This window comes from Epinephelus lanceolatus, chromosome 11, assembly GCF_041903045.1.
Source record: "Epinephelus lanceolatus isolate andai-2023 chromosome 11, ASM4190304v1, whole genome shotgun sequence".
Classification (NCBI taxonomy): Eukaryota; Metazoa; Chordata; class Actinopteri; order Perciformes; family Serranidae; genus Epinephelus; species Epinephelus lanceolatus.
In genome coordinates, this window is record NC_135744.1 from 2,699,964 (window position 1) to 2,717,400 (window position 17,437).

Consider the following 17,437-nt stretch of genomic DNA (forward strand, 5'->3'; position numbering starts at 1 on the left):
TGACTTCAGACCAGTAGCCCTCACTTCGCACATCATGAAGACCTTGGAGCGGCTGATTCTACGCCTACTGAGACTTGAGGTCAAAGACAAACAACACATTAGAGTGAACGATGCTGTCCTCTACATGCTTCACCGTGCCCTAGCTCATCTGGAGGAACCTGGCGCTTATGTAAGAATCATGTTCTTTGATTTTTCAAGCGCATTCAACACCATCCAACCCAACGTACTCAAAGACAAGCTCAGAGATGGCAGTTGATCGTTCCTTTATCTCCTGCATCACAGATTACCTGACAGGAAGGTCACAGTATGTCAGATTGGGGAACTGTGTTTCTGGGACATTAATGAGCAGCATGGGGGCTCCACAAGATACTGTCCTGGCTCCATTCCTGTTCACACTGTACACGGCGGATTTCAAATACAACTCTGAGTCCTGCCACATCCAGAAATACTCGGACGATACTGCTATTGTGGCGTGTATCAGGAATGGGCAGGAGTCTGAATATAGGGACCTGATAAAAGCCTTCAGTGACTGGAGTCACAAGAACTGTCTCCTCCTGAACACCTCAAAGACCAAGGAAATGATCATAGATTTCCACAGGTCCAAGCCCCCTCCTCAGCCAGTGAATACCTGTGGGGTGGACAAGGTGGTGCCAAGCTATAAGTATCTAGGTGTACACCTGGATAATAAGTTGGACTGGTCCCTAAACACAGACGCTGTCTACAAAAAGGGGCAGAGCCGCCTTTTTTTCTTGAGGAAGCTCACAAAGATGCAAGGCAACTGGACAAACTAGTCAAAAGAGCTGGCTCTGTGATTGGAGTCAGGTTGGACACACTGGAGGAGGTGGTGGAGAGATGCACACTGAAGATGTTCGAGGCCATCATGAACAACCTAGATCATCCACTCCACAACACCTTGATGGACCAAAAAAACTGAGGTGGACAGCTCCTCTCTCTTCGATGCAGGACAGAGAGATACAGAAGATCCTATATACCAACAGCCATCAGGTTTTATAATTCTTTGACATATAATAGATGAGCTGTCAGATAATTGAATTTCCCCTTGGGGATGAATAAAGTTATTCTTATTCTTATTTGATGTTCAGTAATCTAAAAAAAAAAGAAGATAATAATATTGATTACAATAATGATAATAATGACGAGTGATGATGATGATGATGATAATAATAATAAACTTAAAATAAAATTTAAAAGAAAAATAATTTAAAAAATCAGAATAATGAAGATTAATAACAAGACAAACATTAACAGCAACAAATCACTCGTCATATAATTAAATCTCTAAGTTAAAGGAAGGGTGTATAATCAGTTTCCTCATTTAAACCAGGATAAATCACTGCATCGAGTTTGAAGATCCAAAAAGATTCTCTCTGGAGAAGTCTGCGTAACCGATGTGTCCTAATAGCGTACTTATGTTCTGAAAGTTTGTCCTTAAGTCGTCTTTTGGTGCGTCCTACATAAAAACAGTTGCATGGGCACATTAGACGATATACAACAAATTGTATTGCAGTTAATGAAATTCCTTTGGTTATATGTCCTTATATGTCCTCTTGAAATCAGTGAAGGTCTTTGTTTGAACCTCATTAGGACAGTACTTACATGTGTTAATGAGAAACTTGAAGATACCTGAGGGTTTCTTTAACTAATCTCTAACCTTTTGCACCCTGATGAAGACCAGAGAGTCGAAACCGGTCGGTGTTTTTAATGTAAATAGCCATGTTTTGAAATAAAGGCTTTTAAACTTAATTTAAATGCATCTGTTTCTGCTCCACGCATGAGTGCCTGAAGTTCATCTTTTGTTCCCATGTGCTGACCCTTTTCTTCAAGAGCACCTGCATTTGTTCTTGAGTATCATGTGATAAAGACGGTCCTTGAGCACAATACTATCTCATTCTTCACGTTAAAGCCTCTCATACAAACATCAATTGTATTTATAACAATTGACGTTTGTAACTGTAATAACAATTTATTTATGTCCACGTAAAAAGAACTCATACAATGATACAAATATTTAATGTGCAATAGAATACATTTACAAAGTCATACACCAATGGCACAGGCTTTTCCTACAAGTTAGTATCAAAGGTGCAGGCTACCTCTTTAAAGTCTACCCAAAGGAAACATAAATTGTTTGAGACACACACACACACACACACACACACACACACACACACACACCTATCATCTAATCTCTACTCCAGACTCTTCTCAAATCACCACATACATCACAACTGCTTTATGTTATTTTCTCTATGTCTATTATGACTGTCTTGTTTACCTTGTATGGACACCTACGTCTATTTCTGTCACATCATTTCACTTACACAAGAACAGAAACCAAACTAGTAAGGCTTAAAGGTGCTGTACAAGTTTGTTTTAAAACTCCTAAACATTTGCAGATGTCCTCTGTTTATCCTCACACAATGGTGACATGTCTGTGTTTCCTGAAGCGTGATTCATCCACAGTGGTGTAGGCACTATTGTAGCCATTTCCTGCCGGGTTACTGTTCACAACATCGGGTATCTAAAAATCAAAAGCAAAACACATTTGATATTAAAAATGTATCTAATTTGTTTCTTAAAGTTAGCTAAAGCTTGCAGTTGAAACAGTGCAGACTCAGTAGATTCAGACCCATATGGAATCTGCTCCCACAGAACTGTCTCTCGCTCAGAATGTTGTTGTCATTGTCTCCTCCACCGCCTTATGCATGTGTGTGACATGCAGGTGTGTGTATTCAGTTAGCATTAAAATCTAAGCTAGTAGCGTAGAGAGAATAAATAAAAAAAAAAAAAACATTTACTGTTAAGAGATTAATAGATTGTCACATTAATTTTGTTCTCCCTGCTCCATGTTGAACCTTCTAATGGCCATGTGTCCCCCCAAATGTGTTCCCACGTTTTTTGACTGACAATTCCAACAGATGTTACATTTTTTTCTTAAAGTATTCATGATTAAATAAAATTTCTGATTTAAAGTTTCTACTAAAATCTGCTATGTAATTATTTTAGCCTGATTGAGGTAATTTTAGCTTTTAATCTATTGTGTGAGGATTTTCTTCTTTTTTTTTCTTCAAAAAACAACTGTTATCATGAAATAATATTGTCTATCACATTACCAGCGGGGGGGGGATATTCTGGCAGAATTCAGCAGATTTTCACTTTGGATGGTTTAAAAAACCTGAACCCTGCAGATTCCATTTAGGCCTGTTTATATTTCAGCCTCCTTGCTATTAAAAACAACATTTATAACACAACTGTGTAACTACTGTTCCACGGGAAAAAGCAATCACCTTGGAAATACTAGGCCCTACTTGTAGATTTGAATAATATACTGTATCTGTTCAGAATCAAGATTAAGATCAACTTTATTGTCCCACAGAGTGGGAAATTTGTCTTGGGCCCTAAACCCATACTGCAGCCATAGAAATACAACATACAACACAGTACATAGACAACTCAACATTATACCCAATATACAATAAGAAACATAAAAAGATAGATAAGTAAACTAGAAAAGCACTCGGAGAGCACAGACCTCTGTGAAGCAGCTCGGATTTCCAGCCATTTTATTATTTTATCCACTTCGCTTCAACCGATCACCACCAAAATTTTATCATCTGTTCCTTGTGTCATTATCAACCTTTCCTGAATTTCATCAAAATCTGTTAAGAACTTTTTAAGTTATTTTGCAGACAAACAAACAAACAGTCCAAGACCGGCGAAAACATAACCTCCTTGGCGGAGGTAATAACATCATATGCTAAAAATACCTCTACAAAAATGCAAATTGTCATAATCCAATGCCTGTTCTGGCTCTATCTGTCATTGCTTTATAGACAGAGTTATGAATGAATTTTTAAATCTGTTCAGTCTGCAATGAGGCATTCTAAATCTCCTACCAAAGGGCAGCAGCGCATGCTCTATATGCAGAACATGAGAGGAGTCATTACTTCAATCAGTTAAACGATCAAGCAATGAATTATCCATATGCACCAAGTCTTGATAATGCAAGGTAAAATGATTAGCCTAACAAATTAACAACTTCACATGGCTAGTAATTTCATTATTTTATTTGTATATTGATCACCACCTCTCACGTTTCTGAAAGGCATGCAGAAGGGTACAGCATAAGCTGAGAGGAATGATAACTTTTTGATTTATACTTGCATGTTTGACTTCGCAAGGGTGAACACTGTATGCCAAATGTGTCATGGGTTCTCTTGAGAATTTACCAAGAATTATGTATAGAATATGGTCCGCATTTATTTCCTATGGTAAATAACTGACATGTAAACAGTGACATGATTTAGAGGTAAACTTTGGCTCTAGGGATGGCAATCTAGGTCAGTCAGTTGGTATACTGTGGTGTTGACACTTGTGTTTTTAGTGATATGTCAACTATTGAATGGATTGCCATTACATTTGTAACAGATTTTCACTCTGCCCAGAGCTGGCCTGATGCATACACAAACTAAGCGGCTGCTTAGGGCCCCGTGGTCAGCACAGAGTGCTTCAAATGTCCCACAGAGTCGGGCAGCCGTATGCTCACTAGGCAAGCTGTGTAGGCTCTGCAAATTACATGAGGTCTCCTCCTCTCCCTTGTATCAAAGCAGGTGTCAATGTTTCCTTCCAACTTCCAATAGAAGATGAAATGGAACTATCCTTTTGGTCATGAAAAGAGAAAAAAACACCATGAGAGTGAATTGCAGGGACAGCAGTCAGGTAAAGGGTTAGGTTCTGTCATCTCCAAGTTTGATATCAGTAAATAACAGTAACATCACTCTAGCCTGTCAGTCTGTCTGTCTTGTTAACCTAGCTGGGCAGTAACTCCCTCGGTCTGGCTGTATCTCGCTTGTTTGCTAGTCACTTCTAGGCTGTATTGCAACTTTGTGCCTGACAAAAGTGAAAGTAAAATACAACTATTTATTACGTTTTATAAACGCCAATGGGCAACAGCTTTAATAAATGTCAGCTAGGAAAAGAGAACTGCATTGTGTGTGAACATGCATTTATACAGTACAGGCCAAAAGTTTGGACACACCTTCTCATTCAATGCGTTTTCTTTATTTTCATGACTATTTACATTGTAGATTCTCACTGAAGGCATCAAAACTATGAATGAACACATGTGGAGTTATGTACTTAACAAAAAAAGGTGAAATAACTGAAAACATGTTTTATATTCTAGTTTCTTCAAAATAGCCACCCTTTGCTCTGATTACTGCTTTGCACACTCTTGGCATTCTCTCGATGAGCTTCAAGAGGTAGTCACCTGAAATGGTTTCCACTTCACAGGTGTGCCTTATCAGGGTTAATTAGTGGAATTTCTTGCTTTATCAATGGGGTTGGGACCATCAGTTGTGTTGTGCAGAAGTCAGGTTAATACACAGCCGACAGCCCTATTGGACAACTGTTAAAATTCATATTATGGCAAGAACCAATCAGCTAACTAAAGAAAAACGAGTGGCCGTCATTACTTTAAGAAATGAAGGTCAGTCAGTCCGGAAAATTGCAAAAACTTTAAATGTGTCCCCAAGTGGAGTCGCAAAAACCATCAAGCGCTACAACGAAACTGGCACACATGAGGACCGACCCAGGAAAGGAAGACCATGAGTCACCTCTGCTTCTGAGGATAAGTTCATCCGAGTCACCAGCCTCAGAAATCGCAAGTTAACAGCAGCTCAGATCAGAGACCAGATGAATGCCACACAGAGTTCTAGCAGCAGACCCATCTCTAGAACAACTGTTAAGAGGAGACTGCGCGAATCAGGCCTTCATGGTGAAATAGCTGCTAGGAAACCATTGCTAAGGAGAGGCAACAAGCAGAAGAGATTTGTTTGGGCCAAGAAACACAAGGAATGGACATTAGACCAGTGGAAATCTGTGCTTTGGTCTGATGAGTCCAAATTTGAGATCTTTGGTTCCAACCGCTGTGTCTTTGTGAGACGCAGAAAAGGTGAACGGATGGATTCCACATGCCTGGTTCCCACTGTGAAGCATGGAGGAGGAGGTGTGATGGTGTGGGGGTGTTTTGCTGGTGACACTGTTGGGGATTTATTCAAAATTGAAGGCACACTGAACCAGCATGGCTACCACAGCATCCTGCAGCGACATGCCATCCCATCCGGTTTGCGTTTAGTTGGACGATCATTTATTTTTCAACAGGACAATGACTCCAAACACACCTCCAGGCTGTGTAAGGGCTATTTGACCAAGAAGGAGAGTGATGGAGTGCTGCGGCAGATGACCTGGCCTCCACAGTCACCGGACCTGAACCCAATCGAGATGGTTTGGGGTGAGCTGGACCGCAGAGTGAAGGCAAAGGGGCCAACAAGTGCTAAACACCTCTGGGAACTCCTTCAAGACTGTTGGAAAACCATTTCAGGTGACTACCTCTTGAAGCTCATCGAGAGAATGCCAAGAGTGTGCAAAGCAGTAATCAGAGCACAGGGTGGCTATTTTGAAGAAACTAGAATATAAAACATGTTTTCAGTTATTTCACCTTTTTTTGTTAACTACATAACTCCACATGTGTTCATTCATAGTTTTGATGCCTTCAGTGAGAATCTACAATGTAAATAGTCATGAAAATAAAGAAAACGCATTGAATGAGAAGGTGTGTCCAAACTTTTGGCCTGTACTGTATGCATGTGCACAAAATGAAACTCTTACTTTCCAGTAACATTAGCAACCTTTGTGATCAGTTCAGACAAATATAAGGGTGATGGCACTTCTGAGAGGGGTATATAATTTTATAACAAGACAATAATTATCTAGTCTCCAGTCAAGGTTTAGTTCTAACTCTGGACTAATGCAGGATGGAAAGCAATGGGTTGACATTGACTTTTTAATTAATATGCTATTGAATTTAAACTGTTGATTGGCTGGGCATACTGGGCAATACGGATGCTCTCAGTAAATAATAACCACCAAGCAACCAGCCACACCATATTATAAATAGTATTATATTTGAAAATGTATTAAAGGAAATCTGGGAGAATAGTATGTCAATAGAGGAGGTACGTCATCATCAACCAATACAAGTAAAGACTGAGTTAATCTACATCCATCCTCAGTCAGTACTAACACAGACCCAGTACAGCTGGCTTCAGCAAATGCAGACACCATTAAAATGTGAACTGTTTTATCTGTTTCTAGAAATGTTTGCCCTGCTCTCCATCAAGCCTTCACCCACCTGGACTCAAAGAACTCATATGTGCGAATGCTGGTCCTAGATTTCAGTTCAGCATTCAACACAATCATTCCCCAGCAGCTCATACAAAAACTCGGACACTTGGGACTCAAAACCTCTCTCTGTAACTGGGTGCTGGACTTCCTAACAGGGAGGACACAAAATGTGCGGGTCGGCAGCAACACCTCCAAGACCAGGTTAGTTTAAGAGTTTATTATTGCTTTAGACTGTATTAGTTTATTGATTCATTTTGTTAGGTTAGTAGTTGAATATATTTATACTGACAATGTAATTGCCCTGTTTTGTTTTGTTTGTAATTTAGTTATTAGTGTTTAGTGTTTGTATGTTACCCCCTTTTTGTTTAGAATGGTCTGATCAGCCATTATATATATGCCCTTTTGTGTTGAGTTCAGGAGGTCTGTTTTGTCCTTTGTTGGGCAGTTACTTTGTTGGTTGGTTAACTCAATTTATATTGAGTTGGTAATTCCTGACTTAAGTTCTATTAGGTTGACCTCTTTTATGGGCCCAAACCTTTGTTATATCTTTTGTAAAAGATTTTTTTGCACTTTTTGGGAAAGTAAAACTTTTTTTTTTTTTTTTTTTTTTTTTTTGAAAAACCACCTGTTTCCTCATGCTTGCCGGCTCGGTGCCGGCTCGGTCTCTTACATTTGGTGGACTGAGGAAGCGATAGAGGGTGGAGCTTTAAAGGGAGCATCAGGCACTGGGGGTGAAGAGAGCAGAGAGCCAACAGTGAGAGACCTGACAGGTATTATTCAAGCCTTCATGGGGCAACAGACGGCCCCTGAGGTGAAATTGAAGGAGGAAGCTACACGGCAGGAGCAACGGTTTTAGGCGCTACATCATCAGTTCAGGCTTTTGCAGCAGGAGGTACAGGCTTGCACATCTCCAGTACCAGAACTCACTCACCCCGTTTTTTTTGGAAAAAACACCTGTGTTTCCTCGTGCTTGCCAGCTTGGTCCCTTACAGAATGCACATCTCTGAGGTCCTCTCCTGGACCAACAACACCACATCGCTGGCCAAGAAAACTCAAACATGCCTCTACTTCCTCCGCAAACTGAGGAGAGCAAGAGTCCCACCCCCCATCATGTGCTCTTTCTACAGAGGCACCATTGAGAGTGTCATCACTGGCTGCATCACTGTGTGGCACGAAGGCTGCACTGCCTCCTGCCGGAAGACTCTGCAACGCATAGTGAATACAGCCGGCAAGATCATTGGTACCACTCTGCCCTCCCTCACAGACATCTTCAACACCCACCTCACCTGCAGAGTTATCAGCATTGCTGGTGACACTTCCTACCCCTCAAACTTCCACTTCAGCCTCCTGCCACAGGGGAGAAGGTACCGGCACCTCCGGGCCCACTCCACAAGACTCAAAAACAGCTTATGGGCACTCACATTCACATTCACGGTGTAGGGTTAATGTTTCTCCGTCAGGGATCGGAGAATCATAGTAAGAGGGGGGATGGTGGGTTTACACACACTGTAGATATGCATGGCGTGGCTAGTGGGGCCCCGCCCTCCTGGGCTGAGGGTTGGAGCCAGGGAGCCCATTTACATCATGGTGGTGTGGCTGGGTTCCCGGTGTCTGGGGGGTCCCGTGGCCCTGTGACGGGTGGGCTGGGTGGCGCCCTGGGGGCTCTGTGGGTTCCTGCCGGGGTTCTGCCTCCTGACCGGCTGTGGTTTATGGGCCCTCTGCCAGAGGGTCCCGATGGGGGATTGACTGCTCGTGGCGGGCCGCTCTCTCCTGTGTGTTGGTGGGGGCCCGTCCTGGGGGGTTCGGGCGGGTGGCCCTTCGCGGTCCCCTGGTTCCCGATGCGCCGGGGACATATGCCTTGCAGCATCGCCTCCTTGCCTCCCGCGTCCGCCCGGGCCTGGGTGGGCTCTCACTACCGTCCGGTCCGGCGTCTGCTGGTGGCCGGCGCCTGGTGCGGGCCCGTCCGGTGCGGTGCTGGTTCTCTCCCCGGGGGCGGTGCCGGGCCCCTGCGCCTGGCTCCTTGGGTCGGGGGCGGTCCCTGGGTGCGTCCGTGGGTGGGGGCAGGCGGGTGGTCGGGTGCGGGTGGTGGTTGGGAGTTGGTGGGGGCGGTCCGCGTCGGGCGGTGGGTGGGCGGGCCCTCCTGCCCTGCCTGTCTGGGGTGTGTCTCTGGCTCTCTGGCGGTGCCGGCCATTGCCGCCCTCGGTCCTTGGGCCTGCGTGGTGTCCTTCGGCCTCTGCGGCTCCCTGGTCTTGGGGTCTGGGTGCTCCTGCGGTCTTGGGGTGCCATACTGCCCCCCTTCCCCCGCAGGGCTGGCCCTGGACCCTGGTGATGGTTTTCATAAACACATTGGGAAGGTTCAAATAAAAACATGCATGTTCGATACTTCAGCTCCGTGACGCATCGCAAAGAACCAATGGGATCACTCCAAAGGGGCCCACTTGCTTCTCAAACCTACCACACCGCGCTGGCAACTCTTCTCTGCAATCGGGCTTTCCCCCTCCACCAAGACTCTCACATTTTTGGTGTTCAGTATAGACTTCTCTTTTGTTTTTGTTTTTCAGTACAGTATAGTAGACATGTATATGTTTATTTTTGATAATCTGCATGGAGCACAACCACCTCAAGGCCACAATACATCAGCTACACTGCCTGTTTCTCCCGTTTTTTTTTTTTGTTTGTTTGTTTATTTGTCTGTTTGTTTTTCCTCCTTCTTCTCCGCATGCACTGTCACTATATAACTCAGGACTTAAGCACCTGCCCCCTCCCCCTTGCTTGTTTCCTTACTTTCCCCTTGACACACTTTGGTGTATCACGGCCCTCTCTGACTCATATTAGGAAGTTTTTCCAATAAAGGCTGTTAGGCTAGTCTCCAGGGAGGGTGGGTGACGGTCACAACCACGCATTATGGGTATAAAATACTTGACTGCAAGATTAACAGTGCATCAATCTTCACAAGAAGCTTACACCCTTTAGTGGCGCTAAGCTATGAAGACCAATGCAGACAAGTAGGAAAAAAACAAAACAAAAAAACAGCTTTATCCACCAGGCTATCAGGATGTTGAACTCTACCCACTACCTCCCCACTATGCCCCCTGCCCCTGGATTGTAATTCCACCCACTGCCCATTAACGGAGAACTAATGTTTTTTTCAACCTGGGCCCTATTTTCCGATCTACTTTTGTCTAAATGAGTGATAGGATGTTCAATATTTGACATTTCTCCAGTATGAAGCTAGGGCTGACCTGCCTGCAGCCCGTGAGCGCATGCTATATTAAATAATAGGACACTCAGACAGCGTCAAACAACGTCAAAATACGTTCACTAAAAGTGCTTTTGTTTTAACACAGATAGGCTCGGATTGTTAGTATAATTATCCAACAACATAACGCAAAGGAGAAATGAGGGTTGTCCGCTCTTCAGTTTCAATGAGCTCTGCATCCGTGTAATTCCGTGTACTCAGTTGGTCAAAATCGGGTAAAAATTCGGACATGTTTGTTGTGGCAAGTCAAAACACTCACTCAGAGAGTGAAAGTCTGGCTCTGAAATCTCAAGTCTCGCGAGATTTGAGTTGTTGCAGGAAGTTACCGCTGGAGTGACCTTACAAACGTGAGGAGTTACTCTGTTTGGAGTAGTCATGGCTGAATTTTTACCCGATTTTGACCAACTGGATCTGGATGAGCCATTTGAATTTGATGACCGCCCGTATTTATTTGAACACGGAGTACATGGACGTACACGGATGCAGAGCTCATTGAAACTGAAGAGTGGACGAGGAGAGAAAGGGAGCAGTGTTACTTCCGTAGCACATATACTAAAAACATGTCCGAATCCAGCTAAAGGTAACGTAAACACAGCCGTCATTTCTCCTTTCCATTATGTTGTCCGATAATTATACTAACAATCTGAGCCTATCTGTGTGGAAAAAAATTCACTTTTAGTGGACATATTTTGACATTGTTTGATGCTGTCTGAGTGCCCTATTATTTAATATATCGAGCATTAATGGGCTGCAGGCAGGTCAGCCCTAGCTTCATACTGGAGAAATGTCAAATATTGAACATCCTATCACTCATTTAGACAAAAGTAGGGCTCAGGTTGAAAAAAACATTAGTTCCCCTTTAAGACTACCTCTGCTGTCTTGCACATAGACTCACTACATCTGCATCCCAGTGTTCTGTCTGTCTTATACACTGTGCACTTTACTTCACTTTACTTTTACCATTTGCACCACCCCATATCTGCTGCTGTTGGTCATTTGCACTATAGGTTGCTCTAACATACACCTTGATCACCTTGATTGTACATAGGTTCAGAGTATCTTCTAGAGTGTCTCATGTTTTAGTTATACTGTATAGTTTTATCTTTATTCTTACTTGTATACTGTTTTTGGTTTTTATTGCATTATTATTATTATTATTCCCTGTTTCCTCGCTCTCACACATTTGTGGTTTTGAATGAAATGTCTCATCACCTATTGAATGGTTCCCTTCAGGATGTATTGTAATCATTTAGGCTATTCCCTGACTTTTCCTCGTGTCATCATCATGCAAGATTTTCATTTGCCCAGTACTTTGTATGATACATTCTTGCCACTATCCCCTAACAGGATCAATGCACACCATTGCATGTCAATATTTTACTGCTTTTACAGGTAAAAGCTCAAAAAAGAGAATGTAGAAAAGCAGAATGCAGGTGGCGAAAAACCAAACTCCAGGTTCATTATGACATCTATAAGGAAAGTCTGCACATCTATAACTTGGAGCTAAAAAGGGCGCGGCAGTCCTTTTTCTTTGAGATTATCAACAAAAATAACAACAACGCACGGACTTTATTTACTGTTGTTGACAGACTAACAAACCCATCAGCGTCAGTCCCTCCTGAACTGCTATCCACCAAGGCATGCAATGACTTTGCTTCTTTTTTCACAGACAAGATTTTAAAGATAAGACAGACAGTCTGTAACTCCAACACAGTGGCTACTTCATCTGTGCCTTATAAGACTACTCCAGTTAATTTGGCACTTTTTCACCCATTAAATTATGCTACTTTGACAGACATAGTTAGAAACCTTAGGTCCACTACCTGCTGCCTTGACACTCTGCCTACAAGCTTTTTTAAAGATGTTTTTAACTGCATAGCATCAGATATACTACAGATAGTCAACTGTTCTCTTCAATCAGGCCTTTTTCCAACGGCCCTGAAGACCGCAGTCATTAAACCTCCCTTATAAAAGCCTAATCTGGATGCCTCAGTAATATATAACTACAGGCCCATATCAAACCTACCATTTTTAGGAAAGATCATTGAAAAGATTGTTTTTCAGCAACTTAACACCTTCTTGGAGCAAAACAATTCCTTTGATGACTTTCAGTTAAATGCTAAATTGGTTTAAATCTTATTTACAAGACAGGGATTTCTTTGTGTCACTTGGCAATTATGAATCTGTGCAAACAAAAATTACATGTGGAGTTCCTGAAGGGTCCATTCTTGGGCCTCTTCTGTTCAACATCTATATGCTCCCTCTTGCTCAGATTATGGAATATCATAACATCTCCTACCATACTTATGCAGATAACAGTGTCACCAGATGACTACAGTCCCCTACATCTGCTAAATAAGTGCATTGACGAAATCAATACATGGATGTGCCAGAATTTTCTACAACTAAACACAGACAAAACTGAGATAGTTGTTTTTGGCCCCAAAGAACAAAGATCAATAGTCAGTGCTCACCTTGACGCCATGACACTAAAACCTACAAATCAAGCCAGAAATCTTGGTGTAGTTCTGGACTCAGACCTAAATTTCAATAGTCACATTAAGACAATTACTAAATCAGCCTACTACCGCCTCAGATCATCTGGAAAAGGTTTACTCAGTGTTCCCAGGATCAAAACCAAACAAGGTGAAGCAGCCTTTAGTTTCTATGCTCCCCGCCTGTGGAACAAACTTCCAGGATATCTGAGGTCGGCTGAAACTGTCAACTCATTTAAATCAGGGCTTAGTTTACTGCAGCTTACCAGTGAACTAGATATGTAACTTATTGTTAGGATAATCTGTAGCTATTGTTTTTATATTTGTCTGCTGTTGCTTTTGCTTTATGTTTGCTTTTTAAATGCATTTTCTGCACTGTTTTTAACTATTTATTGTCTTGCTTTTAGCTCTTGTTTTTAATGATCTATTGTTTTTAATGTATTTCTCTTCTAAAGCACATTGAATTGCCTTGTATATGAATGGTGTTATATAAATAAAATTACCTTGTCTTGCCTTGCTTTGCTACTATTGCATTCAATGAGTACTCCTGAACAACCTTACCTCAAAAACCTTGGAGCTATTTGCCTGGTAAAAGTCACAGTCACTGTGTTCACTGGGAGTGACACCTGTGAAGAGAGAAGAAATGGAAATGAGGAATTTTGACTTTGTGTCATGAGTAGATAATGGCAGTAGTATAGCATGGTAGCATATGCTAATGGAGTGCCAATTTGTCAAGGGATTTCATCCCTGTGTGAGCTCATGTACATGCATTTATTGGTCTTACTTGTTTGACCCTCCAGCACATATCCTGCGTTCACTTGGCCCTGTCTCAGTGCAGCTGCACTGACACTACTTATCTGGCTCTGTGTCCTCACTCTTCTGCTACACACAAACATGAATGACAACAGAGAATTTTACTGTATGTGAAAACATTTAGAAGCACATGGTGTTATGTAGAGGTTGAATAACAAAGTAGTGACAAAATATTTATAATTTCTGTGGCTTCTTACCTCATTTCATCTTGGTAGTTGGGTTCTGAAGAGGATTGGAAGATAACAATTACATTAATGTAAAAGTGACATACATAATTATGTGCTGTGTCGGTGGTTTGATTTCATTTAGAATGTTGGGCATGCAGTACAGCGTAAGCTGTGTCAGACTGATATGATTAGGGCCTTACGTTTTTCTTTCCTGCCTTTGTAGCAGAAGATTATTCCAATGATGAGCAAAACCAGCAAAGCAAAACCTCCAATGGACACGACCACAGCTATCAGCACGGTCCAGTCAGGAGGTTTGGGAACTGTTGCAGAGGCGACATCCAGCAGAGCTTATTATCCGACTGAACAGACAAATTGAAATTACCCAACTGGGGGAAAGAAGCATATTCACTTTATGTTAAACAGTGTTGAGCAAGTTACTCTCAAACTGTAATGTATTACATATTACTAGTTACCTTCATCTAAAAGTAATGTTACACAATATTACGCTCTGAGTAGAGTCAGAAGTTACTACTTTAGGGTTACTTTGACCAAAATAAGCTCACAAGAAGTAAGGTTTATTTTAAATGGATGAGGGTCATGTTGATTCACAGCAGGTAATCAAAGCACAGAAACTCCGGTTTATTACAGTTCATTTCAAATCCAGTGCTGCACAGGTCTGACCCATTCATGCATTCACATACAGTAGTTACCACACCACAACAGGCGTTGGCAAGGTAATGTTAGAGACATGGAAGAGGAGAGCAAGTGTAACGTTACAAACGCAACCCCGGAGTTTAAAACTCAACCGGAGTCAGTGATGACTGATGAGTTTTAGAATAAGGTTACAGTGCTAACGTTAGATAGTAGCATTAATGTTATTAGTAAGTGGAAACGCAAAAGGAAGATAGCGTTAATGTTTCAGAGACTACGCTACAGTAGGCTAATGTTAGCCATTAGCAACCAGATGCTGTGTTGTCATAATGTTATGAACTGAACTTATTTATTTGCCATTTTTATGCGCAGCACAAAAATGAAATGACATTTCACATACCCCAGGCAAGAAGAAACAAAACATTTAAAAACAATTTGTGCAACATATAAGAAAGAACATATGGTGCAATAGTAAGATGAAAAGGGTCGATATTTCACAGTCAAAAACTCCACATCCTGAGAGCAGACCTGGGAATCCCCTTCACATCACAGCACCATGAATTGTTTACTGCCGGAGCTTACCAGATGATGCAGCCTCCCTGTCTGCTCTATGTAGTGTTAGCCCCGTTAGCTCAACACCGGAGTCTGATATGTCACCATTCATCCATGTCTCAGTGAACACAAGGACGCAGCAGTCCCTCACTGCTCAGTGAGTGGATCTCCACAGTCGGATGTATGTCGCATGCTGGTTTGATGGGGTTAGCACTTAGCCTAGAGCTCTTAGCCAAGAGCTAACCCCTCCACGCTTCCCCCGCTCCCACGTTCTGTCACAGCGCTGCCGGCGTCTCCCAGTCGGGACAGCTCCAGGCGAAACCACGGTCATCTCAGGGCTAGCTCGACGTAGCAGACCAAGCTTGCTACACATCCTGAGCTCTCTTGGTTGTAGCGTTAGATCTCTGCAGCGGTTTCTAATGTCTGTTAGAAACTCGCAACTGTATTGCACTGAAGAATTTACTTCTTGTTGTACCGTGTCTATAGTTTATATCCACAAGCATCCCTGTCACTAGTTTATATCCACAAGCGTCCCTGTTACTACCTGTACTACCTTATTTGTTGTCTCACAAAGTAAGATGTCATTTTTCAAAAATTCTCTTACTAAAAAAATATTTCCTCTTACATCGTTTATTGTATCGACTTCAAACATGCACACATGACGGACCAAGCCCTGCTAAACAATTCCTCTGAACAACTTTGTCATTACTCGAACGGTTTGGATTTTATGCCCTCTTAAAGGTGACATGTCACAAAACCTCTTGACAATTTTTGCACCACCTAGACACACTAAAATGGCTGTTGCGCCCTGTAGGAATGACATAGAAAGATCAAACCAAACCTGGCTTGTTCATCTCATCGAGACCCACCTCTGACCTAAACCCAACAGGAAGTGAGCTATTTCCCTTTCAAAGTAAGATTTCGCCTCAAAAATGCTCTTTTTAAAAATTTCTTAAAAAATCATCTCCTCCTACACCATTTATCGTATGGGCTTCAAACTCGCACACATGACAGATCAACTCGTCCTAATCAGATATTCTGTATAACTTTGTCATTACTCGAATGGTTTGGATTTTATGGCGTCTTACAGGTGATGTCTTACAAAACCTCCGATTTTCGTACCACCTATACATACTAAAATGCCCGCCGCGACCCGTATGAATGTCGTAGAAAGACAAAACCAAAACTGGCTTGTTCATCTCATCGAGACCTACAAATCATGCACAACAACCCCTGACCTAAATCCAACAGGAAGTGAGCTATTTGCCCTTTCAAAGTAAGATGTCATTTTTCAAAAATTCTCTTACTAAAAAATATTTCCTACTACACCGTTTATCGTATCGACTTCAAACATGCACACATGACAGACCAAGCCCTGCTAAACAATTCCTCTGAACAACTTTGTCATTACTTGATTCCTCTTGACAATTTTTGCAACACCTAGACACACTAAAATAGCTGCTGCGCCCTGTAGGAATGACATAGAAAGATCAAACCAAACCTGGCTTCTTTGTCTCCTCGAGACCTACAAATCACTCATTGACACCACTGACCTAAATCCAAAAGGAAATGAGCTAGTGCCTCTGAAAGTAACATGAGCAAATGTGTCAGCTGTGAGCTAGACATTGTAAACTTGCGACTAAGATCGCTTTTTTGTCTCCACAAACATGAAAGCTATATATGTCTGCATTCAGAACGACTGTATCTCTCTGGTGATAGCTTCAGATTGACAATCGGACCCATGGTTTGGGAGCAGGAAGGACTAGTTTGAGAAATTTGAAAGCCATCTTCAAGTTCTTGGCCTCTCCCCCTTCCTCTCACTCAACTACATGCTGTCATTAATTAGCATAACAATGGCTTCACTCTGACAGACACAAGCCTGTGTGTGTGTGTGGTCACACACACCTGACAGGATAACATTGACCAAACTGACCAGCTCATGTGTCTCATTCCTACATTTTCCTAAATAAATGCCTGATAGCAAAAACATGTAAATACAAGATTTCCAGGTCAAACTCTTTTGCCTTATTTAGAATCGGAATCAAATCTGTAGCTAAAAATGTGCTGCAGCAGTATACGATCAAATACATGTAGTCCTGCTCAGTTTCTCCATTGAAATTAACTAGTGTCTGCCTGCTGTTACATCAGGAAAGTATACACATCCTAGAGGAAATGTTACACTCCAAAATTACAAGCTCCTTTGTTTAATCACCACTTTAGTCTTTGCAAAAATCCTTTTCTTTTATGATTTACTCTCCTTTATAATTCATGTTTTGTCCATGTTAATATTTGTT

At 42.0% G+C, this 17,437-nt stretch overlaps 1 protein-coding gene across 2 annotated transcripts in view; it reads right to left on the bottom strand.

Annotated features, from left to right (window-relative positions):
* Positions 1 to 2,012: 2,012 nt before the first annotated feature.
* Positions 2,013 to 17,437, bottom strand: part of LOC117262779 (immunoglobulin superfamily member 5-like) — a 36,209-nt gene continuing 20,784 nt past the window's right edge. Inside the window, exons 5-9 of one of the 2 annotated variants that reach the window (XM_033635913.2) lie at positions 14,141 to 14,260; positions 13,971 to 13,995; positions 13,745 to 13,839; positions 13,522 to 13,586; positions 2,013 to 2,542 (exon numbers count right to left, since the gene is read on the bottom strand). In XM_033635913.2, the coding sequence (XP_033491804.1) occupies positions 2,435 to 2,542; positions 13,522 to 13,586; positions 13,745 to 13,839; positions 13,971 to 13,995; positions 14,141 to 14,260 (413 nt within the window). In that variant the 3' untranslated portion in view covers positions 2,013 to 2,434. Of the gene's footprint in view, positions 2,543 to 13,521; positions 13,587 to 13,744; positions 13,843 to 13,970; positions 13,996 to 14,140; positions 14,261 to 17,437 lie in introns of both variants that reach the window. The other variant, XM_033635904.2, reaches the window with a different exon arrangement.